The sequence below is a fragment of the Neltuma alba genome, unplaced genomic scaffold (assembly GCF_004799145.2).
Source record: "Neltuma alba isolate B1F8T4 unplaced genomic scaffold, ASM479914v2 tig00011506_pilon, whole genome shotgun sequence".
Taxonomy (NCBI): Eukaryota; Viridiplantae; Streptophyta; class Magnoliopsida; order Fabales; family Fabaceae; genus Neltuma; species Neltuma alba.
In genome coordinates, this window is record NW_021636174.1 from 86,807 (window position 1) to 110,822 (window position 24,016).

General features: G+C 33.7%; 3 protein-coding genes and 1 long non-coding RNA gene across 5 annotated transcripts; 2 read left to right on the top strand and 2 right to left on the bottom strand.

Moving 5' to 3' along the window:
• The first annotated feature begins 1,414 nt into the window (after positions 1 to 1,414).
• LOC114714453 (uncharacterized) lies at positions 1,415 to 2,016 on the top strand. Its single transcript, XR_003737451.1, has 3 exons — positions 1,415 to 1,497; positions 1,596 to 1,673; positions 1,980 to 2,016. It is a non-coding gene; the product is annotated as an uncharacterized LOC114714453 (long non-coding RNA).
• A 30-nt stretch (positions 2,017 to 2,046) lies between these two features.
• LOC114714461 (uncharacterized) lies at positions 2,047 to 4,383 on the top strand. The gene is made up of 7 exons (XM_028899203.1): positions 2,047 to 2,132; positions 2,306 to 2,373; positions 2,806 to 2,880; positions 2,961 to 3,045; positions 3,236 to 3,370; positions 3,465 to 3,539; positions 3,674 to 4,383. The coding sequence occupies exons 1-7, from the start codon at positions 2,054 to 2,056 to the stop codon at positions 4,381 to 4,383; spliced, it is 1,227 nt and encodes a 408-aa protein (XP_028755036.1). The 5' UTR covers positions 2,047 to 2,053.
• Positions 4,384 to 5,430: 1,047 nt separating this feature from the next.
• Positions 5,431 to 10,743, bottom strand: LOC114714456 (uncharacterized). The gene is made up of 4 exons (XM_028899199.1): positions 10,511 to 10,743; positions 8,372 to 9,359; positions 5,881 to 6,044; positions 5,431 to 5,754 (listed from the first exon to the last, which is right to left on the bottom strand). Exons 1-4 carry the CDS (start codon positions 10,642 to 10,644, stop codon positions 5,646 to 5,648), a joined length of 1,395 nt encoding a protein of 464 aa, XP_028755032.1. The 5' UTR covers positions 10,645 to 10,743; the 3' UTR covers positions 5,431 to 5,645.
• Positions 10,744 to 13,903: 3,160 nt separating this feature from the next.
• LOC114714463 (uncharacterized) lies at positions 13,904 to 22,498 on the bottom strand. 2 transcript variants are annotated; one of them, XM_028899206.1, is made up of 8 exons: positions 22,487 to 22,498; positions 18,411 to 18,872; positions 16,083 to 17,762; positions 15,814 to 15,964; positions 15,555 to 15,702; positions 15,224 to 15,469; positions 14,329 to 14,927; positions 13,904 to 14,048 (listed from the first exon to the last, which is right to left on the bottom strand). In XM_028899206.1, exons 3-7 carry the CDS (start codon positions 17,743 to 17,745, stop codon positions 14,649 to 14,651), a joined length of 2,487 nt encoding a protein of 828 aa, XP_028755039.1. In that variant the 5' UTR covers positions 17,746 to 17,762; positions 18,411 to 18,872; positions 22,487 to 22,498; the 3' UTR covers positions 13,904 to 14,048; positions 14,329 to 14,648. The 2 variants fall into 2 exon arrangements, with proteins under 2 accessions (XP_028755039.1, XP_028755038.1); XM_028899205.1 differs by lacking the exon at positions 22,487 to 22,498 and having other exon boundaries at positions 18,411 to 18,998.
• Between the last annotated feature and the right edge of the window lie 1,518 nt (positions 22,499 to 24,016).

The window sequence follows — 24,016 nt, forward strand, 5'->3', positions numbered from 1 at the left end:
AAATAGGCCCTTATATCCCATAAATTAGTTTTAAAATTATAAGTCATTTCTGGAAAATATAAACCTCCTCATAATATTTCTAAATTCTCAAAATAAAACAATTTTAATAATTAATTTTTTATTTCCTTGAATTCTCATACAAAATAGACTTTTTGACCAATAATTCATTTTTGAGACATTTAAATTTTAAATAATGTCCTTAAACCTCAAATATGCTTTGAAAATCTCTTCTCTACTTTTCGAGAGTTCTCTCAAATTTTTGGGCTTTTTTTATAATTATAATTTTGTTCTATATTTTCTCTTATTTAATCTTTTGCCCTAAGCTCATTATATTTTTCAACTTTTAGGTCAACTATCTTATTTAACCCATATTCAAAATTCAAATATTACAATTACTACGAAATATTTTAGCTAATTCATTAATTCTTTTTCATGCAAAGGTTTCACCAAAACTGACATTAATTTTTTTATTTATAAATTTTTATTCTTTATTTATGTCTCTATCACACAATAATTTTCTTTATTTGCTTCAAAGTTGTCATATGAACTTTAACATATAATTTGAAGGGAATAAAATGGGAAAAAAATTCAGATCAAGTTGCTTATATCCATTATGTCAAGTTCTCCAATCATGTATTACCATGTGTTCTTTTTTGTTTCATGTGGATTTATAACTAAATGTTAATATTTCAAAAATAGGACACATAGTCATTTGTGATTGGAGAACTTAACACAATGAATATAAAGAACTTGATATGAGTATTATCCTTTAAAATGCCAACAAGAAACTCTTAAGATACATAAATATGGTGTGTATTCCAAATTTTTTAATGAATTTGACATGAACTAATAAGCAAAGTTTCATCTATAGTGCTGGCTATGCAGAAACAATATTGATGTTGATGAGCATGATATCTAAACTGTGTCAAAAGAACAATCATCATCATCATCTGAATCATTAGTTTTGTTATGTTGAATAATGAAGAAGAAAGGAATCCTAGTGTTAATGAATTCAACGTTTGAAACTTTTTTTTATCTTCTGCTATACATGAAGCAACAAAGAATACTATTGAAGAAGGTCTAAGACCAAAGTTGCAAAAATCAAAAAATTTTAAGACTTATTTGTTAGACAATCTCTTTAAAGATTAGTTTTATATATTGTGGTGTTGGTCTGGTTACAAAGAAAACAGCTACACTAATTTATCATCTTTGTTTTATATGACCACTGGTTTCCAACAGAAGGTGCCAGCTCATGCAACTCCCAACCTCACTGTTCTTCCTATAAGAGATAACACTCACGCAAGTGCTAAAATATTTGAAGAGGAAGAGGAAGAAGAAGAGGAAGGTAAAGTATTGATTTGTTAGTTTTGTATTAGAAAAATACTAGTTATTTATTTTATGGGTTTACAGACAGCTTGATAACATCCCGACGTCCCCGAAATGGCAAGAAAGTTAGCAGTTCTTTACCAGAGAAAAAGCTTGAAAACTCTACTGATGGTACTTGCTGTTTTCTTTAAATGAAATCTTTAATTAATTTCTTCCTTTGATTTGATATAATAATCATTTTTTCATGGGTGACCCATGTGTGCCCCCAGAAACAAATGTTTCGAGCGAACAAACTTCAACAAGCCTTAACCAAACTCCTTCATCTATTATCCCCAAGCATTCTGATGGTAGGTTTCCTTGCTGTCTTCTTATATTGACACTTCATTTAATCATTGTAGTGTCAAACTTGCCAAAACTATATATCAAGACTACCTTATCAAGCAAAGACAGATGTTGCTATAAGAAGTACCATTGACCTTATAGAGGATTCTAGTCTATGCTCTAGTAATTCTACTCATTGCACATCTGATCTTTATTTTATTCAATTATTATTTTTAATTTCCATTCTAACATCACTTTATTAATTTAAGGGATATATCTAAAATGTTGAAACTACTAACTAGTGAGCCCCAATAATGTAGATTATGTTGAAGTTTGTGATAAGTCTCATCCGCATTCAAGCTCTTCATTTGAAGGTGTCGACGGCGGGGAAAACAAGGAAGCAGGTATGGTTCAAAATGAATCTATCTCGAATGTTGAAATAAGTAACCCAGCACAAAGGGAACAAGAGTCGTCACATTCTAAAGGTTATTAACCTCTTTCCTCTATTGTTGAAAATATAAAACATAAGTGAACTTGAATCCTCTTTCCTGTTATCCCTGTGAATACTTCTCATTCAGCATTGTTGATTTCGTTATCTTCATTTTCTAATGCGATGGTCTTTTTCTGGGCCAAATTCAAACAATAAATCAACTAACAGATTCACAACCAAGAAGAGCAATGCCAGCAACACTTTTTGTTAATATTTCCGAAGAAGAATCCTCAAAGGTAATACTATTGCTATTTCTTCATACATAAAGATTATAGGTTTTTCTTTATATTTCTATCTAGCTAGTTCTACTTCTATTAGATAAGATTCATGTATTGTCATGCCCTATTATGATAAGTACTGAGTAACTGTCATAAAGGCATTTTTCGCATTTACATAGATTGAAACTCAAGATTTTGTATTTAAGAGACCTTAGTTTCTTCGACTAAGATCAACATCTGTTGGCATATGATATACAAATTTATTCTAGATAAAATGGAGTTATCCCACTTTCTTATTCACAGCTAAAATGAATTCTCATTCTATCCACAAGAAACTAAATTTGACATACAATAAGAAACAAAAACAACTTAAAAGTTTATTGAGGATTATATTTATGATGGTTTATCATCTCAGAAGAAAGCAACTTAAATATCTTTGGTGATATACAGATTGTTGAAGGAAGAGCTAAAGATGGTGCTTCAATATTAGAGACCCCACATCCAAGTTCCTTAACTTCCAAACAGGTTTGCTTCTTCCAACAATTTTACAATTTAATATATTTGTTATTCCTATATTAACAATTATGAATGGTTTATTATGCAAGGAACCTGTTCTCGTGAGTCCCAATCCCACTATTCTCCCCAGAAGCCCAGGTACAACTGCCAAAATTTTTGAAGAAGAAGAGAAAGGTAAGATGATAGTCTCCACAATTTCAAGATTTATAGCTCCTTTAGTTATTTATCTTGGGCAGTGAATTCTTTGCCAGTAGGAAAAGAGCACAAGACTTTTGATCATGGTATTTGTGGCTTTCTTAAAACGAAATATTTCTCGCTGTGATTTACTAACTATATATTTATATACTTCATTGACTTGGTATAGGTGACCCCTTTGTGCTACCAGTGCCAATTATTTCAAGTGAGCAGCAAGCTTCTGAGACTATAAGTCCTATACCATCAAAAGCTCTAATGAGTCCTAAGCAAACTCCGATGTGCACTCCCTCTAAGACTTCTTATGGTGAGTTTTTTGGCTGTCTTATTTTACTAACTTACCTTTCACTTTATCATTTTGTAATTTTAGACAGATGTCATATTCTGATTGCTTCATCCAGGAAGAAAGATCCAAGAGAATGTGGGAACCATTGACCACCGTTTGCGTGAAACTTTGGGTGCTATTCAAATTTCTAGTAAGTCTTGTGTCCTTACCATTACATGTTTGCATTTGTTATACTTGACTTGATTCCTTCATTGAATATGAGTAGTTTGATTCTCTAAGCTTGCTTTTATTTTAACTCACCTGCTGATTTGCTGGTTTTGGTAGGTCAACCTATTGAATGTGGTTCATCACACATGGCCCCTTCTGTTTATGAAACCAATAATAATTTATTAAGTGTTCATGGGGTAAAAGAGATAGCTGATATGATGAAATTAGAGGGTGCTGAGCCTTTCATGCTAGCAGAAGCATTCCAGACTCATCCACGACTTCATCTTTCTTCAGAGGATCGAAGCACTGAGTTGTTATGCTATTCCTATAGGGTGCTACTAAATATTTTGAACATTCTGGCCACTAGGAGCCCCTCCACAATCACTGAGGTGGACAAGATATTGTTGGCAAAGCATTTAAAGGATGCTTCTGTTCTGGGATTTGACAAGGATTGGCTTGAGTCAGTTAGGAACAGGGTTTCCAACAGTGATGCATCAGAACTCCATCACATGCAACAAGCTTTGAAGGGTTTAGGCAATAAGCTCCGAGCCAATAAAATAGAGCTTGCAAATATTCGAGACCAGGAGGCGAAAGCTGCAAAATTGGTAGAAATGACTCAGAAAGAGTTGGAGGCCACACATAAAGAATTAGAGGCAGCATATAAAGGGTTGGAAGCAGCTCAATCCCATTTTAATGTCGCACAACAAGAACATGCAAACATTAGAGCACGTTATTCTCAACTCTTAGAAGAATGCCAGGGAATTTCAGAACAACAGTATCAATGTTCAGAAATTATTGCTGCCAAATTCAGGCCTTTCGGCTTCTAACATGGATGCCATGTGAAACTTTGTTATTGCCATTTCAATTAAGGTCATTGTCGTACCTTTATTTCAAACAAAAAATAAAAGTAATACTCTCATGGACATTGTAATATTGCCGTACCTTTATTTTGCACAAGGATCGCACATGACATTACAGACTTGTTGTACCTAAGGGTTATTTTCCTTGTTAAGATCTTATATATGTGTTTGGTTTCTAGATGTGTTTATCTTCGCCCGTTTGCTACTAGTTAAATTGAATATAGTGCATCAACTACATATATGATAAGGCATAATTAGGTACTTTGCTCGACACTGACACACAATATGTTAACATCAGTGTCATGTATAATTGTCAAAGGGATGCTGCATCTCATTGTTTAAATTTTGGCTCTACACATTTTCTAATTACATGTTTGAATTTTTAACTCCAGACCTCTAACTGAATCTCATCCAACTTATCATTCAAGCTATCCGCAAGTGACAAAAAATTACCCAACTTGTTCATGAATTTTGTTTGCAATTTTGACTTCAATAACATTTTAAACTGATTTATTTTAGAATTATCAAGGACATTTATTATAGATTTAAAATTTAGTCCGCAAATATTATCATTTAAATTTTATTCTTAACCTAACAATTAGATAACTAGTATTTTTTGTCAATATTTCTAGCTATATGTTAATCAGTTTGCACATGACTTGTCTCCGATTTTACTGTCCCAAAATATTTTGACAGATATTAAGCAACATAATAAAGTTTAAAATTTTTAAAACAAAATTTAAGTAAATAAATAGTTTTTAATCACTTTCCCTTAATCAAGAAATCACCATATTAACTAAATAATTTACAACTTTTCATTGGCAAGCCAATAGCTTGAAATTTCAATTTAATGGGTAATGAGTTTTGCATTTAATTGAAAGCATATTTAGTTTTACCTTAATATCTATCAAAACTATATAATAATTCTGTTTTTGGGTAAAATTAGCTCCTAATTGATTTCCTACTTGCACAAAATTATTACTTTCTGATGTATGAAATATTCAAGCGCAAGGATTAAGAAAGCAAGATGTTAAGCATAGAAACGACATACATAATATAATACAAGACCAGACCAATCATGACAAGAAGATGACAACTCCATAGGGGAATGATTAACAAGAGAAGGAAGGAAGGAAGAAAATGATAAGAACAATAGATCACTTAATCAAAGACTACTCTCGGGTGAGATTGTACAATCTCTTGAACATACCCAAAAAAAAAAAAAAACTCTATTCTGACCAAAACTTCACGAATGCATCTACAAAAGCTCTGAAAATGGCAAAAATTGGATTTGTTTCTTGTCTCATCGAATGTTTAGGCGTCCCATCCCATGACTCTCTGCAGAGAAAGCATATGGAAGTTAACTAAGGCAAGAGAACCTATGCAGCAATAGCTCACATCTAAGTGACATGGCATTTGAGATCAACACGGTACATTTGAGATGCATACATGATATATACTTACAGATTGATTCTTTCTAAAGTTGGGTTGCTTTCCTGGGAGTTGCCACCAAGCTGACCATTAACTCTAAGCTCATTCATGTTCTCATGGGTTTCTTCTTTAGTATTTGACTCCTTAGCAGAGGTGCGAGTGAGGGTCTTGGCATGAGAGCCATCTTGAATTTTTGTCTGACAATGAATTTATCTATCAGAGAATTTCCACCACATGAACTTCAAAAAAAAAAAAAAAAAGCATGTGCGTGGCTCCCAGAACAGCTGGTGAAAATAGCATTGTTTTGATTGCAAGTATGCCAGCTTAACCACCACATGTTTACTAGAAGAAGGGGATTTATGTCCAAATAGAAGCATGAAAAAATTCAAAGCATAAAGATTTGAAATCTAAAAAGAGGATGAAAACTCAAAGAGGTAATACACATGGATAATTCCAATTAAAATTGGAAATCCTAGGTTCGCGTAATTTCCCCACTACGCTATGAACACTAGCTTCTTGTGCCGCAAACTGAAAAGTTACATTCTACAGATACTTCAAGAAGTCCAAAATAGTAAGCAGAAGGTCTAATTGGTCTCGGGTGAAAATAAAATGTTATCCCAACATGAATCAGCTTATCATCATGGAGACAATAATCTTGGCATAACCCATATCCAAACTTCTGAAACTAACAAAGACTCGTCTCTCCATGTTGAGCTAAAAATTTCAATCCTCATCACAGGCGATCCAAAGTTTAAGAAGACTTGCTACCAGTGCAAGAGTTCATCATTAACACCAATTTCAGAACATTGATTTTCTCACGACCTAGCAGCCGAACATCACTCATATCTTAATGCGGAAAATCACTTCAATGAGGAAGAAATGCATCTAACATTTTCCTCCTTGAAAACTACACTAAGTGGCCGAGGCTTTATTTAGACTCTCCTTTCCTCTACCACCATCTCCTTAGCTCCCTCCTCTCTGTACTTTCTTCTCAGTCGAATGTCTATATGCTGAAGAGTACTGGGTCTTTTGTATCTCTGTTCTGATTCTCAAACCCCCCCCCCTTCCAATTTTCTCCCATAGGGTTAGACCCCCATCTAATGCAACCCCCCACCCCCAACATGGAGCAGGAACTTAGCTGCATATTGAATTTTGTCGGCTATTAGAACATTTGTTTTGCAACCTCATGCAGAAAGGGAGGGTGGAATGCTTTTAATTGATTTGCCGGTTGACATGGTATTAGAGCCTTTATGACCAAATGAACAGAAGTTCAGTCCTTGCCATTCCTTTTAATTAAATTAAATTTTGGCACTACATGTGGTAGGCCTTTTTTCTATGCACATGCTTAGAGCACAAGAGACTTTTAAGTGAGGGGCCCGTTAGATTTCATAACAGAACTATTCACAAACCTCAACTCAATAGGGAAAAAAAAATAACAAGTGAATAAATGGATCTTTAACACAACAAAAGTCTTGCCCCACTAGGTGGGGTACATTGGTCTTTAACACAGTTATACATTATTTATTTTTACAACAGAACGTGGTTACAATTTTTGACATATTTTAGAAGCATGCTGCTGCATAAATATAGAAAAATAAGGAAGAAGAGAAGAGAAGAAGGGGAAGAGGAAAGAGAACAAGAGAAGAGAAGAGAGAGAAGAGAGGGAGACGAAAGAGAGGTGCATCAACAGAATAAAACTTTCAGATCCAGCATAGGACATTACTTACAGACTGCCCTGTTTATATAGGCACTTACTAATGACTTCCCATACCTAACTCATACTTCTCTAACTGCCTAAACTTCCTAACAGCCATAACTATCTATAACTATTCATATTTTCATATCTTTTACAGTTACACAACAAATGCTGCATGTCATTTTTTTTTTTTGAATAGAAACTGAATCTCATTACTAGTAACAAACAACAAGTACAAAGTTACTCTTCTTGATCAAGATCCACCCCATGGAGCATAGGTGGAGATTGATCAAAGATACAAAAATTTTCATCTAACCTATGAGAAGCTTTCGCTAATTGATCCGCTAAAGTAAGGTTCTCCCTAGAACTATGCTTGACTAGGACCTCCCAATCTAGATTAAGAATGAATCTAGTATCCTGCACAATGTCTCTATAGGGGTGGTCAGCGCTGCATGTCAATTTCAATGAGTACAAAGAATACTGAAAGGAGGAAAATCTTTGGGAAGATCAGATATGCAGAATATACAATGAAAACATAGGCATATGCTACACAAATATGCTGATGCACCAGAAAGCTTAATTTTAACAGTCAACATAATTTACTAGCTTAAGGTACTGAATCATGCAGACAACAGCACTAACATCCCTAAATCAAAAGTCAAAAGTGAATTAAATAATTCTCTCTAGTAAATAAAGCATTTAAGAAAGAACATAAACTCCACCTCACTCCCCATAATACGATATTAAAATGAAAAATAGAACCCAGAGAATATTTAAGTGCATCTCATTGATCATAGTTTAACATTCTAAAATTATAGATAAACTAACCTTAGCACCAGATATGGTTTGACTTTGCTCAATGACTTCAGCAGTCAAAATATTGCTTTGATGAGGTGCTTTAACTTGAGGGTCAGCACATATTTCATTGTCATGGGCAATTCGTTCCTCAAGGGCTTCCTGCATTGTGCTTTTGACCAACGTATGTCCAAGATGTTTTTCTTCCTCGTCATTGCCAGAGGCATTTGTATTTCCAACGCCATCCACAGGCTTCTCATCAAGTAAATTAGAATTCTTCATTAACTCAACACTCTCGAGTTCTGACCTTTCCTGTCCCATATGCAAGCCCAAAATTTGTGTTTCATTTTCTGGAGAATTAATCATGTTTGTAACAGACCTTAATGGAAATGTCTCTACAGCCACGTCGGCTATGACCGGGCTTAAATTAGTTTCAGGCATTGCCAAATTTTGGGACACATCCTCTGGGGTTGCCAAAGACTGACTGAGTTGAAAGTCAGGACTACTTGCTTCAACAGATTCCGTGTTTGTTCCATCTACCTGGCTACCATGGACAAGATTTCCATTGCTAAATGCTTCAACCAATTCCTGGCTTGTCTCATCAACTTGGTTAACACTAATTACATTTCCGTTTCCATATGCTTCGTTGAATTCCTTGTTACTTACATCCACATGGCTACCATTGAGTGTATTCCCATTGTCAGACAACTGACCCTCAACTATAGTATGCTGCTCAAAAAGCATTTTGTCACTCGTATCGAGAAGATTGCTAGGATCATGATGATTTTCATTTGGAGATGCAGCAAGGTAAGCTTTAGGATCTACAGCAATTGAACCTAATAGATCTTGTTCCAAAACCTGGTGAGAGGGATGCTCCTCTAAAGTGGACCTTGCAGGCCCCAACACTCTATTCTCTTGGATTACATCTCGTACAATCTCCCGTACTGTGTAGAAAGAACCACCAACTTCCTTATGGGTAAGATTAAGCGATGGGAAGCTTCCATTGTTAGACTCTTGGTACCTGAAGCAATGTTTTCAGTCAGTGAAACTAAAGAGAGGCACTATATTCAATATGACACTGGCAAAAGGGCTTTGATTGAGAGTAAATTAAATGACAAGAATAATTTGGGAATCTTCTAAGAACTCAACCTCCCAGCATAAGAATCCAGAGAGAGAGAGAGAGAGAGAGAGAACAAAAAGTTGCATAATATCAAATAACAGAAAATAAACTAAATACAATTCATCTGTATAAAAAAAGGTATTTATTAAAGATGAAAAACAAACCAATCATATTAACAATAGATTGATACTAAGATTTCAATCTATTGAGTCCCATCTACCCCATCCAGATACAGTTAGTTAGATGAGGATGGCAAATAACAGTCAGATTTCAAACATCATACCAATGTATTTGATGTAAGAGAAAGATTGGAAACGGGAGAGACAGAGGGAGAATTAGAAAGGGAAAGATTGAACAGGGAGATCTCATAGCCTAATTACAAACTATCCAACTCCCCTTACTTATAGACCTAAGAACTCATTAACTAACTCTCCCCTTTTATTACAATTATACATCAGAATTTACAGTATCAAATGGGTAGTTCAAGCAAGTGATATCGTTAATGACCAGTACAAAGAAGTATATGACACGCTAAACAGGAAACTGCCTAACTTAAGCAAAAGCTAGGCATGGCTATATAGGAAAACTACACAAATAAAACATTAGACAGGAACGTTAAATAAACTGCAAAGAACATTTTTAAAATGCTACTGTAAGTGTACAACTCTTCAACTTTATTTATACAGGTAAATCGTGCCCACCAACTCACCATAACTGGGAGTATGTTACATGCCCTCAATTCCATGCATTGCAGACATGATTCACTCCCGGCATCTACACATTATCCCAGAAATCTAAACGGAATGACCCCCCATTACCAACCAATACCAGAGTATGATGGGCAACATATGTAAAATTAGCTTTAGTGTCCCCGTCAATAAGATTCTTTAGCAAAAACCGAACGTAGATTCGGACATAGAGACAGATTCCTTTTGAGAAAAGAAGAAATGCACAAGTTCTTTTATAATTTTTTTTTTAAAAAAAAGTACAGAAGATGAACATTTCGAAACCGAACAACTCAATCGAATGAGGAGAGAGCAGAGTATAATTACTTCTTTATAAAGGTTTCAACCATAGCCTTCCTTTCCTCTTTCGAACGGCGAATCCTTGATTTTCTGACTTCAGACTCATTGCGCTTGGCAAGGGCAAAAGTTTGCCCCACCCAGGCACCCTTTACAGCATGCATTGTGCTAGCAGAATGCGAAAGAGCACATACTATATGGATTAACTAAGATAGACGGCCTAAACCCTAAACCCTGACAATACGGAGAGAGAACGGAGACGACGAGACTACCAGTGCAAGGGCCCTTTGGCGGCAAAGATTGTATTTTATGGGTAGGAAATGAAAAGGAAGGGAATGCATAATATTGTCAATGTGAAATATCCAATGGAGAACGAGGTTGGTGATCTTGTGGCCAATAGCATTTTCTTCTCAACATCTCTTTTAAATGTCTTAAGAAGTCATTTAAATATTTAAATTCTTAAATAAAATTAAATTATACTCCCTTGATTATATTTATAAGACAGAAATAAAAAATATATATCAATAAAAGTTACTCATAAATATGATTAAAGGAGTTTTGGCACAAAAAAATAATTAGAGGAGTATTTCTTTTTTATGAAGTTTAAGCTTATCACATTTTGCTTTTAAAAAAAACAATTAATACTACATTTATTTTTTGATATAAGATCTAGTTTGTATTACTACTTCCGATCCTAATTATAAGAGCCAATTAACTAATTTGAGGAGATTAAGAAAATAAGTTAAGTTAATTATTTGTAATAAATAGGCGTTGTCTTTCTCAAAATATCCTTGTTAATCAAGTGTATTGGCTAGAACTATCATTATTAGAAGAACTACTTTGGGAAAAAATTGCATAAATATACGAGACAAAGTGAATTGGGGTCTTATATTTAAGACCAAAATAAAAATCAAATGAGGTCTTATATTAAAGATCGGAGGTAGTATATTGAAATAAAAGAGAAATAAATCCACTCTTGAGAAGCATTAAATTCTCAGCATATCACATAAGAACGAAACGAGAAAAAAAAAAATCAAATATTTTCATGTGGTGCAACAAAATATCTCTCATTTCCCCTCACAAACACCCTATTTTGACTATATGGCACTATGTATTATTTGATAACCTAATAAATTTTCGATCCTTAGCCCAAAACGAATTTTAAAAAAAATGAAGGAATTTCAATTTCAAGTATATTAAAACCTAGACAGACCTTGTCAACATGACAAAAACAACTACGAACGAGTACTCAAACCAACAACCTAAAACCATACCATTCCGGTGTCTAGGCATTGCATTCCTGAAGAGCATAGTTGAAAGGGAGAATGGCAGACAACATCCTTTGCGGTTGTGACCATGTAGTTGTTAGCCTGTGCTTAGACAAGATTTCATACTCTTGAGCTGCCTTAATATTACGGATTTTTTTTTTTTGGTTGCTGAATAGGAAAAAAAGTTGAATTCGTTATTGTAATTTTGTCATCTCGTCAAAAGGAAAACAGAAATCAATTGTTTAGTCCCAATAATTTACCTTTGTCTTATCATGCGTGCGAGATAATCTGCCAATCTTCTTGGATCATTCCCAAAAATCTTCACATATCCCCCACAAGCTTAATCCGTTTTATACATATCAGACCAAACTCTCTCCTTCCTTAAACTACTCTTCCAGTCTTTAACATAAGACCCATTTAACTAATTTGATTAGATTAAGAAAGTTAGGTAAGTTAGTTAATTATAAGAAATATGACACGTTTTTTCTAATATACCATAATCATCTTTCTTAATATCCCTTTTTCCTCTTCTACTTGATTATGGTTGAGGGAGTATCTATAGGAGTAATTTAGAGAAAATTGATAAATATGAAAAATGGGTCTTATATTTAAGACCAAAATCAACTCAACAATTGGGTCCTATATTAAGGACTAGAGGATTATATTTATGCCATTCTTCCATTGCTTCTTTTGCCTCATCAACTTGTTTCTTCATCATTGCCATAACACCCAGCACCTTATTTTACCTATGGTGCCGTCATCTTGTTGAGATTGGTATTAAAGAAATGAGAATTTGCTAAAAATATTCTCCATTGCAAAATATAAGAACCCAGGTGTAATTGAATATAAATTACACAGCCGAATAAAAGTTGCACTTAAATTTTTGTACAAATTTTAGGTAGCTTTGAGCAATAACTTAAAATAAAGGATTTTTCAACAATTTTCTCGGAAACACCAAATCACCCAACACCCTATCCTCACCACCTTCCCTCTTTTCCCGTGCTGATACTGCCTCCTCTAGCACATTCCTCATCCTCCTCCGGCTCGAGTGAGGACAGCTGAGAATAACAACGGGGAAAAAATGTTCTCTGTATTAAGAATAACTTACCACCCGTTAGACTTCCATGCAACCTAAGATAAATTATACTCTTTTAATCCTTAATATAAGATATAACTAATTAATTTAGTGAATTAAAAATTTTAATTAAATCAGTCATTATGACATGTTTTTTTCCTTAAAATACTTTAATTATCTTCCTTGATTTCCTCTCCTTTTTCCTACTTGATTAGTGGAAATATCAATCGGGGTTAATTTAAAAAAAATTGATAAACAAATTAGATAAGTTTTATATACAAGACCTTTAAATTAGGTCAAGAGAAGTAATTAAATTTTCCTTAAACAATCTCATATACAACTAAAATGTCTATGGTTAATAATATCTTTCTTAAGTAATATAGCAAGCCATTACACAATAAAGCCGGTAATACACGAGCCCAATCTACCAGCTCGCCAAAATTGACAGGCTCGGATTGGCATGCCAAGACACGGGCTACTCCAACTCACACTACTTTGAGCCCACTCCACCTAGGTTTTTTTTTTTTTTTTTTGTAACTTGAGTAGTAGATTATACAATGTAGCTGAAGGATTTTGATCTTCAAATTCCATATTGACATCACCTCATTCATGTAATTGAATATATACTACACATATAAAAGATCTACCTAATTAATTTGGATAAAAAAATAGTCAAATCAATTATTTAGAAAAAAAATATGTGCTAATTTTTTTAAAATATCTTCTCAAATTATAAATTATTTCTCACATTATTTTATTGCAACCACTACTCAAGTTCAAAACTTCAAATCCAATTTCAACATTTCAAACCAAACTCAACCTATACAAATAATAATAATTTTTATTAAAAAAAAAAAGTATACCTAGGCAAGCCCTTGGCGGGTGCGGGTTTAGGAACCTTTTGGCTCGCACTGCTACGAGCTGACTCATATCGCCGGCCTGTATTACTAGTTCTATTACACAACATAATTTATATAAAATATCGGAGGACAAAGCTAAGCATATTCATAGCTTCTCGTCATAATTCCATGTCGATGCTAAACCAGACACGTTAGTTACATACATCTCAAACTCAAACACTTGACATGCATACATACAGGTACATATATACATTACAGTTTCAAAAGGACTAGCTACAAAATATATATACATGTCCATTCAAATATATGCTCCATGTTAGCATCTATTTAAATTGATTTCTCCTCGCCAAATCCTAAAGCTTCCCCTGGACATTTATTGGAAACGAAGTGAGATAAAACTTCAACGAGTGTATGATCCAGTATATATACACAAAAATCAGAAATGCATGTAAATTAATAAACTAAATTTTTTCCCAATCAAACCCAACAACTAAGGAATCACATGATGGAATTACCTTTAAAAATGTACTTAATTACACCTAAACACCTCACCAAACCACTTACGTCCACAAGTTTTAACACCAGAAAAGATAAATAGCTAGAGAATGGAAAAATAACGAGCAAAGCAAGTTCTATGAAGTTCACCTATCATTTTGGCTTCAATTTCAGTACCACGCAAGAAGAGAAAAGGATGGAGAAGCCAAGCGTTAAACTTGCTCATCCCTCCAGCTGCAATTTTTGGTTGGCAATAATCGATGTCACGGGGGAAATAGCTAATAAAATCTATTAGGCTCCTTAGGTAGCAGCGACAAGATTAATAGAGTAAGAACAAAAGACTAAAGCAGCAAAATAAGAATCAGCTCAAATCTATCATATGCAGTGAAAAATGTATTGACGTGATATGTGACAAGAGAATTTGCAGGCTAGAAGAGAAGGTCCAGCACAAAACACTGGATCTGAATGCCTCAGAGTCGTGAAGTTAATTTCACCCAGCTTCTGGGGTCGGCAATATGGGCCAAAGTAAAGTTATCTTCACTAGGGCTCTTTTTGGTGGCTCCATTTTCCTGCGAAGCCTTTGTGCAAAGGTAAGATAATGACTGCAACCATGAAACCAATATCGGTTTTCGTATTACATCGTCAGATTCAGCCACCTGTGAATATAACTCATTGAGAACCGTGTTTTGGGCCTCTCGTGGTAACTTGGTAATCAGCAGTGCTAACAACTTCATTAAATCCACCAAGACCTAGGAAGCAGTAAAAGGCTGGATTAAATTAACTCAATGACATCACTCGATGAAGATGAGATCATGAAAATTTCCAGCATGGCCAATCCAAATCACTGAATTATGCAATAATTAATCTTAACAGGTCCATCTTGATTGCAGATCCACACTACTTCATTTCATATTAAATGGGCAAAAACAGATGTAAATTTTAATTGATGTAAACAAGATGACGGTTTTAGCTCCCAAACGAATGCTCCCCACCCCCTCCCCAAAAAGAAAACAAAAAAGGGAACAGAAATTAGCTAATAACATACTTGTATGTCAACCAAAAAAACTATGTGCAAAAGCAAGTCCAATAATTTCTTGCAAGGCTCTGTCTCCCCCTGCAACTTTTTCCAAGCATCAGCATCATTAGCAAGGACTTCAGCACAGAGCCTATCTGCCTTCTCAACAAGATTGTAGATGCAATAAAATATAGAAGGACTTCCAGCAGGAAGATGTCGAACAATGCCTACAACTCCGGAAGCCATTCCCTCAAAAGGAGTTATGCCTGGATATTCCTGTATTCATGTTCCATAAACGATTAGAACTGTTTCCAAGTTATCAGTCTCGAATTTAAGACCTAATTACAGTTGATTAAGATACCAATAAGGATCTTTCTATATAATAGAAAACAAGCTGCTCCTTCAATGATAATCCCTCATTCATTTCAGATTCTTCTCCCAGAGAAATAAATGCCATAAACAAAGAATGTGACGCCCGAGATACTTTTCCATTTGGGTGTTCCATATATCTAGTTTCACTTGAATAAGGAAGCAAATTTGCAGCAGATGATCATGAGACCACAGTACCAACATGAGTACAGAACGAAAACATACAGTAACAATATTTTGATGTAGGATACAAGAACATTGTTGGGGCTACCATGTTCCTGAATACATGGCTGGGCAAATGCTCAATACAAGTTGGAATGACTCGTAGATAAAACAAAATGCGAGCTGTTTGCACCTCATCCTTAGACCATATGTATTTGGTTTTCTGGTCCAGAGTAAAGTCTAGAAGACATGTTAAGCATCAGTAAAAACAAGATAATCAAAATGAATGAGGAAAACATATCATAGATCCAATTGAAGAGAGAAAATAAATTAGGTTTCTTAAAATGATAAATCACACCTGGACTATTTGTCAATTCAACATAAGAAGGCATGGACTTAACAAAAGATGTGCAAACATGCTCATTCTCCTTGACATTTGCAACTATCTTGCGAATTATTTCTACATACTCTGGCAAACGGACATGACGAAAATATTCCACACAGGAAAGTGATACTAATATCTTCAACGAGACATCCATTTGCATTTCTTGGGTGAACTTGGAGCTCAACTTATGCTTTGTGACAGCGAATGCAAAAACCACAATCATTAAGAAAGCAGATTCAGCAATTTTCCCCAAACCCTCAAGTTGTTTATCCTCCTTGCCTTTAAAAAAGAAAGCTACTTTCCTGTATCCACAGTACAAATCTTGACAGTATTTCCATATAAGATTTTCCACTACATCCTTATTTTCTTCATCTGCTGAGACATACTGATTGCAGAAGATCCCTGTTACAGCTCCAGCTTCCTTGAAGAGGATACTATCTAGATGTTCTTTGATCTCAGTTAGCTTCAGTCCACCAGAAACTCCTGACAATTCAAGTGCAGACTTGCACATATAAGGCAATGGAAGTATTTCCTTTAACAATGCCAAAGCAAGGCAAACAAAAAAAGAGGAATGTCCAGAAAATGAGCCAGTTCGAGGCAATGCTAATGAGACACACTGGAGAAAAAGTCTGTCTCTACGATCATCGCTCAAGTTTGACATATCAGGTCTCAACATCCTTGATGATAAATTGCTAGCTAAAGCTTCCATTGAAACAATTGCAGAAGTCCTCACTTCAGATATGGTATCAAATTTCATATTGCCTGACATAGAACTATTTGAAGCCCTCACAACTCCAGCCCCAGCCATGAAAACAGCAAATGAAGCATACTTTACCTTAAATTTCTGAAAAGCTTCTTGGCAAAACATGTGTATTTTATCCAAAAACCGGAAATTAACCAAGTTTGACATGACCCAATCAATCAAATAAAAAATCATCAATCCGTGAGAAATACTGCCTTGAGGCCCATTTTCTTTGCCCCAAATTTCAAATAATGAGTCCAGTATGGAAACATTATGAACTGTCACAGATGAAGACAAAGCATACCCAATTCCCGCCAGAACATCAGGCACAAGTTCTGTAAATAAGCCAAGCAATTGATACTCTTTTATCAGCAGTCTAGCCAGTAAGTCCAAGCACGTTGTCTTGGATCTTTCAGATGAAGAGAGCACAAAGGAAATGCCACCTAGTAGAAGAATAACTTCAGAAAAGAAGAAAGGACCTTTTCTAGAATCAAATTGAACAGAGATGAGGCGAGAGAGGACCTCCACTACTGAATCAATGATAGATGAAGTAGGCTTCAAAGTTTTCCTCACCCATATGTATAGAAGCCTAAACATTAAAGGATAGGACTCATACGGAAGAGAACGATTTGGAGACGAAAGAATGGCAATAAGCAGCTTCGCCTGGGGGTCTGCAACATGGAGAGATGTTTGAGAATTGACAAGGATTTTAAGAGATTGTAGATGATGGGAACTAAAAGTCTCATATTGAAGGGAGTCCCTGAGGTCAGCCCATGCCTGAATAATGGCTCTAGCAGATGGGGAATGAGAGTTTCTAGGATTTACTTTGCTAGCAGCACCGCATTTGCTCCTTAGCCATTCCTCCAAAAAGAGGATGTCAAGTTGTTTTGACATGTTGTCAAATGCTAATACTGCAAGAGGAGTATTAAAATTAAGATGAAACAGCTATCAATTACTGTCGTCACATAGCTACAAATTCAGCTTTATAAATTTCATTTTTATAAAGTAAGCAAGCTAATTGAAAACTATGCAACAATGGTCAACCAACACTGACCAACCCATCAACAAACAAATTTTCAGCCATCACAGTTCGGGGGAAAAATAATAAACAAATTTTTAGAGCAAACAACAATTCTTGAAAAATCAATTTAACTCGATATTCATTAATAATTAACAATTATTAATTAACAAACGGCAAATATGAGACCTCCATAGTTAACTCTACATTCCCACGTGCACTAGTGCCATCATATTCGCAATACGTCTTTGCATTCCTAAACATAACTCAGAGATCGAAGATAACGTGTTTTAGACGAAGTTCCATTGCTTTTAAAATATCACGATCAGCGCTTCAACTATCGTCCTCGCTCTTAGCTTCAATCCCACACAAGGAAATTCCTAAAGATCATAGATCCAAACTTTTCTGGAGAACTAATAATGGAGAATCAACATGCTTTTCTGTAAAGCAAGCAATAAAGAGGGTAGCAAATGAAATGGAAATTCATTGTAAGGATGATAGACAGTGGAACTAGAAAAACGAGACAAGGAAAGAGAGCTACCACAAGGATAGAAGCCTGGAACACGATGAGGGAGAAAGAAAAGCTGGTAGCTTCCGGCGGCAGCAACGTTTGGTCGACAATGGAAAGGAAAGAACAATTGCAAGGACGGAGACTAGTTTCCTGCAATTGACGGAAACTGGTTTCGTCCCAAATTTGGCTGGAGACCTGCTCCCCAGGGAGAGTTTGTTGAAATGATAAAAACAACCTTTGTTATCACCAGAAAGTGCAGGAAATTCTGGTATGATGCATCGACCATTTTGTGGCCTGGCGCGACTATTTGAAGAATCCGACGACTTGATTGCGCCAACACCAGCAACGGAGGGAACCACTGAACAATGCTCAACGCTCTTCTTCTTCAATTCGTCTCCTTACTCTGGCAATGTTTATTTGAACTGAAAAATTTGTTTCTCAGAATCAATCTCTGCCTCCAAATATCATCGCTGTTAGCCCCAAATATCACTACTGTGAAAAAAATCAGTGGTGCTATCAACGTAAATAAAAAATTCGGCGAAAAGATTTGAGGAGGCAAAGAAAAAGTGGATGGCAGTGTTTAAGGGAGGATGAGAGAAGCTGCTGTAAGAACACCAACGTTGGACTTGGAGAAACATGGGTACCCAAAAGCCATGAATTTGATTAAGGCGGAAATAAATAAATAAATAAATAATAAAAGAACTTGAAACTATTAAATTTTAAATAAAATTTTTTTATAGAAGTATGTTATTATTTGTAGGGTAAGGATTATCAAAATCTATTACAATATATTACCTCCGGTGCTTAATATGAAACCTTATTTGATTTTTATTTTGATCCTAATCATGAAATTTCAAGTCCACTTTATCTCTCATATTTATGTATTTTTTCCTAAAGTACTCCCTCTAATAATAGTAGTTCTAGCATATAAATTTGATTAGCAAGGATATTTTAGGAAAAACAACACATATTTATTACAAATAACTAACTTAACTTATTTTTTTTATCTCCTTAAATTAGTCAAATAGCTTTTATAATTAAGATCGGAGGTAGTAATAACTAAACGTGATTTAAAATTCAATAATTTTAAATTTCTTTATATAAAATTCTCTCCGTAATCAATTCATCAATATTAAAAAATGGTAGTTAAATCATTAAACATGTTTCAAATTGAAATTTTTTTTTTAGTTTTTCTATACTAAATAAGATTGTGAAGGAATATTAGATGTTAACTGTAGAGACAAAATTAATAAATCAATTTTGAATTAAGTTACTTTTGTAGAAGCAATAACGTACCCAAAACTCGTTTCTTTTCTTTTTTTCCCAAAAAAATCAATTTTACTGGTGTAAAAAACAAAATAGTAGGTATTACACACACGGGAAGCCAACAAAAACGCTAAAAAAAAAAACCCCTGTTAACAGGACAACCCAACAGTAACACACAGAAATAACTTTATAAAAAAAATTAAAAAAATAATTTTTTATCCTTTAAATTTTAACTCATTTGTAACTCTATCTTTCAACTATGATTCGATACAACTTAATCCTTAAACTTTTGACTCGTTTATAACTCTATCCTTAATCTTTTCGCATTTAATAATTTAATCTATATTATAGATAATGTATTTTTAGCTCTCAGATAATCAAGGACATGGGGAAAAAAATCTTTTAAAAAGATACTTAAATAACTCAAATTTTTATTTAGATTATTAAATTTGTCAAACTCTTAATCAGGTTACATGACCTAAAGAAAGATTTTAAAATTTTATGAAACAGCTCTAATACCTCTTTCATTAGAAACTAAGAGAGAAAAATTTTAAATTAACATGTTTCATTTCACACTTAACATGTCTCAATTTGAATAAAACTTGATCACAACATAACATTAGAAATTAATAAGTTCAATTATATAGTTAACAAGTTTTAGTTTTAAATTAGCAGTTTTATATTTTTAAAACACAGTTTTTAAATAAAACTTGATCACAATACAATATTAAAAATTAACATATTCAATTTTACAGTTAACACATTTAAATTCTAAATTCACAACTTTTGTCTGCATAACACACATGTAATAAGCATTTGAATAAAACTTGATCACAATACAATCTTGAAAATCAACATATTCCGTTTCATAGTTAAACACATTTTAATTCTAAATTACTAACAATTTTCTGTCTCTATAACACATTTATAATATGCCTTTGAATAATATCATAATCTAACTTTGAAAATTAACATTTTTTATTTTGTAATTAATACGTTTCAATTCTAAATTAACAATTTTTCTATTGGGATGAAACTATCAAGATTAAGGAAGAAAAATTTAATATAAAAATTAACTTATCATTACCTCCTTAATCGATTTTCCAATTTTGTGATGGTAGACGTCAAGTTTTCCTTATTTAGAGGAATGATAAAAAATATCATCTTTTTCAGGTTTATAATGAAATGGGTATTAGAATCATTTCATAAAATCATTAAATCTCTCTTTAGTTATGAATCTGATTAGAGTTTTGATAAATTTAACAACTCAAATATGGATTTGGGTTATTTAATTGTCTCATTTAAAGAATTAACCCCATTAAAAATTGTAAACCTGTCATCCAGCTAAGCTAATGCGTGTTTAATAAAAAATTTTAAAGGGGAAAAAATTTTTGGCGTTGCGTTCTGCGACTCGACCGTCTCGGTCCATCCGGCGGAAGTGAAACAAGCACCCTGCTCCTGTAAAAACCGTATAAACTTGTCTATTTTGTTCGATGCTTTGTGATGGTGCGATGCTCTGATGAGCATGGCCCACGCGCAAGGACGCGATTGGGGAGGCACTCCAAACACAGCCACAAGGCGCAGACGCGCAGTTGCCGATGCTAATGGATTAAAATATCGGAAGAATCTAAGAAAGGAAAAAAATTATAAAATAAATTCAAGAAGTTGTGGTTTTTTTATTTTAAAACTTATTATCTCCATTCTTTAATATAAGATCTTATTTAATTTTTATTTTAATTTTAAATATAAAATATTAATTTATTTTATCTCTCATATTTATGTATTTTTTTAAAGTAATCTTTCTAACAATAATAGTTTTAACCAACATACTTGATTAACAAAGATATCTTAAGAAAAATAACACATATTTATTACAAATAACTAATTTAACTTCTTTTCTTAATCTCGTCAAATTAGTCAATTGGCTCTTATAATTAGAACTGGAAGTAGTATCTATTAAACTGCTTAGGTTATTATTAAGATTTTTTAATAATTACTTTTTTTTTCTTTACAATTTGATTGTAATTCTCATAAAATTCTCTTTTTTCCCTCCAACCCAATGGTATCATGGTTTGGAAAAAATGTTAGCCAAACACCCTTAAAAAAAATCAAAACCATGGTTTTGATTCCAAAACCATGGTTTTGGGAAAAGCAGAAATTTTTTACTTTTGGAGAAAAAAGGGAGAGTGTGAGAGCCTATAGGATATGTATCTTGTTGTTTTTTTTATAAACATATTTTTTATAAACATATTTAATCTTATATCTTTAAATATATATACATATTAATTATTTATTAATTATATTATCTTATATATTATTAATATATGTTAATAAAAAATATATTATTAACAATTTTATTCCTTCAAATTAAAATATATCATAAAATATATTTTTCTATAATTATCATATTAATTTATGCCAATTTGTATATATAAAAAATACTTCTAATAACAACTATCCAAACACTCACACTTCTCAAAATTACTTTTTCACAAAATCTATTCTTCCCAAAATCTATTTTTTTCAGAATCTATTCTCCAGACTATGATTTGGTTTCATCCAAACACACCCTTTATCTTAAATGCCTAGATGACTTCGCCAATTCTCGAAAAACTGAGCAACGGGGCGTGTCATCACATGGGTCTCCACGGGCTGGAATAAACTTTCACGGTTTTCTTATTGGGTTGAGAGAGCATCCAGAAAGTGGAAGGGAGGGAGAAGCTGCCGGAGTTAGCAGTGGAGCCAGAGCAAGGGGAGGAGGAGTCCAGTTTTATAGTGGCTGAGTGCTTGTTTCATTTCTGCTGGATGGACGGAGACGGTCAAGTCGCAGAACTCAGCACCTGATTTTTTTCCCCCCCTTTAAAGGATTTTATTAAATACGCATTAGCTGAGCTGGGTGACATGTTTACAATTTTTAATGGTGTTATTAAGTAATATTTTTTTTGCCATTTTGGATAATTATTTGAGAGATAAAAATAAATTATATATTATAACGATTAAATTATTATATGTGAAAAGATTAAGCACTGAATTATAGGTAAATCAAAAATTCATGAATTGACTTACATCAAGTTATAGTTGAAAAATTGAGCTACAAATGAGTAAAAATTTAAAGGATAAAAAAATTAATCTTTTCAAAAAAAAAACATGCGCAGAAAAAGCATCTGGGAAGGTCCAGTGACTAATGAATTAATTAATGCAACTTCTCTCTGAATATATTATGTTTTTATCCTATTTATTAATTTAAGTAAATTAAAAATATTAATTAAATTAGTTAATATGATTTTTTTTTTGTAAAACACCCTAAGTATCTTTCTTAATTTCTTCCCTTCTTCTCCTACTTGATTATTGTTAAGGAACTACCAATTGTGTTAATTTGGGAAAAAAATTGATAAACATGTAAAATAAGTCTTATATATAGGATCAACGTCAACTTCTTAATTAACTTGTATATTAAAGACCCGAAGAATGTCTTATACTACCTCCGGTCCTTGATATAAAACCTTGTTTGACTTTTATTTTGGTCCTAAATATAAGACTCTAATCCATTTTGTTTGTCATATTTATACATTTTTTCCCCAAGATAGTCTTTCTAATAATAATAGTTCTAATCAATAAACTTGATTAGTAAGGATATTTTAAGAAAGACAACACTTATTTATTACAAATAATTAACTTAACTTCTTTCCTTAATTTCTTCAAATTAGTCAATTAACTCTTATAATTAGAATCGGAGGTAGTATATAAAATCACCCCAGGAGCCACCCACTCCAGAAACATCAGCAAGCATGATATCGGTTAAAGGAGATGTTTTTTGGTTCCAGCCATCCCTCAGGCCACATTCGTAGTCACAGGTCTTTTTCTTTTTCCCACTCATCAAATTGTATAACTCTTCCCAATCAGTTTCCAAAGAGCCTGCTAACAGCTAATAATCCTTCCTTTAAAGCAAAGCAGACTTTCCTTCCTAATTCACCCACCATATCTACATTATTATTTCTGGAAATCATTCCTGTACGGCCAAAGCTTGAAGCGCTGATAAAATTAAAGCACCATCAACATTTATCTTTATCTTCCCTACCAAAGGCCCTGGCCACTGTAACAATCTTCCATTGTTCCTTGCCTCAGCTGAATCTGATTTCTCACCCCTCTGTTTGGCCTCAAAACATTCATAAACCAACTCCTGATTTTCTCTAATTACCCTCCTCCATCCACATTTTCCCCATTAAACATTCATTCACATCTCCTCTTCCAAACACCCCACCAAATCAAAGCATACGTAGCTTTCCCCCTTTCATCCAAATTATTACTGCTTCCAAATACCTCCAAAACCAATGCATATTACTCTTAAAGCCTTTTTTATGAGTTCTTAT

Bases quoted from the DNA above. Each gene is read 5' to 3' on its own strand.
- LOC114714463 (XM_028899206.1), bottom strand. From the start codon at position 17,745: ATGTCAAAACAACTTGACATCCTCTTTTTGGAGGAATGGCTAAGGAGC. The intron at 15,703-15,813 runs GTATCCTACATC...AAGTGAAACTAG, and splicing joins GTAGCCCCAACAATGTTCTT to ATATATGGAACACCCAAATG. The intron at 14,928-15,223 runs GTATGTTATTAG...ACTGCTTCCTAG, and splicing joins TTTTTTTGGTTGACATACAA to GTCTTGGTGGATTTAATGAA.
- LOC114714461 (XM_028899203.1), top strand. From the start codon at position 2,054: ATGGTTCAAAATGAATCTATCTCGAATGTTGAAATAAGTAACCCAGCA. The intron at 2,133-2,305 runs GTTATTAACCTC...ATCAACTAACAG, and splicing joins AGAGTCGTCACATTCTAAAG to ATTCACAACCAAGAAGAGCA. The intron at 2,374-2,805 runs GTAATACTATTG...GGTGATATACAG, and splicing joins CCGAAGAAGAATCCTCAAAG to ATTGTTGAAGGAAGAGCTAA.
- LOC114714456 (XM_028899199.1), bottom strand. From the start codon at position 10,644: ATGCATGCTGTAAAGGGTGCCTGGGTGGGGCAAACTTTTGCCCTTGCC. The intron at 9,360-10,510 runs GTAATTATACTC...ACATTGCTTCAG, and splicing joins GTTGAAACCTTTATAAAGAA to GTACCAAGAGTCTAACAATG. The intron at 5,755-5,880 runs GTAAGTATATAT...CTTTCTCTGCAG, and splicing joins ACTTTAGAAAGAATCAATCT to AGAGTCATGGGATGGGACGC.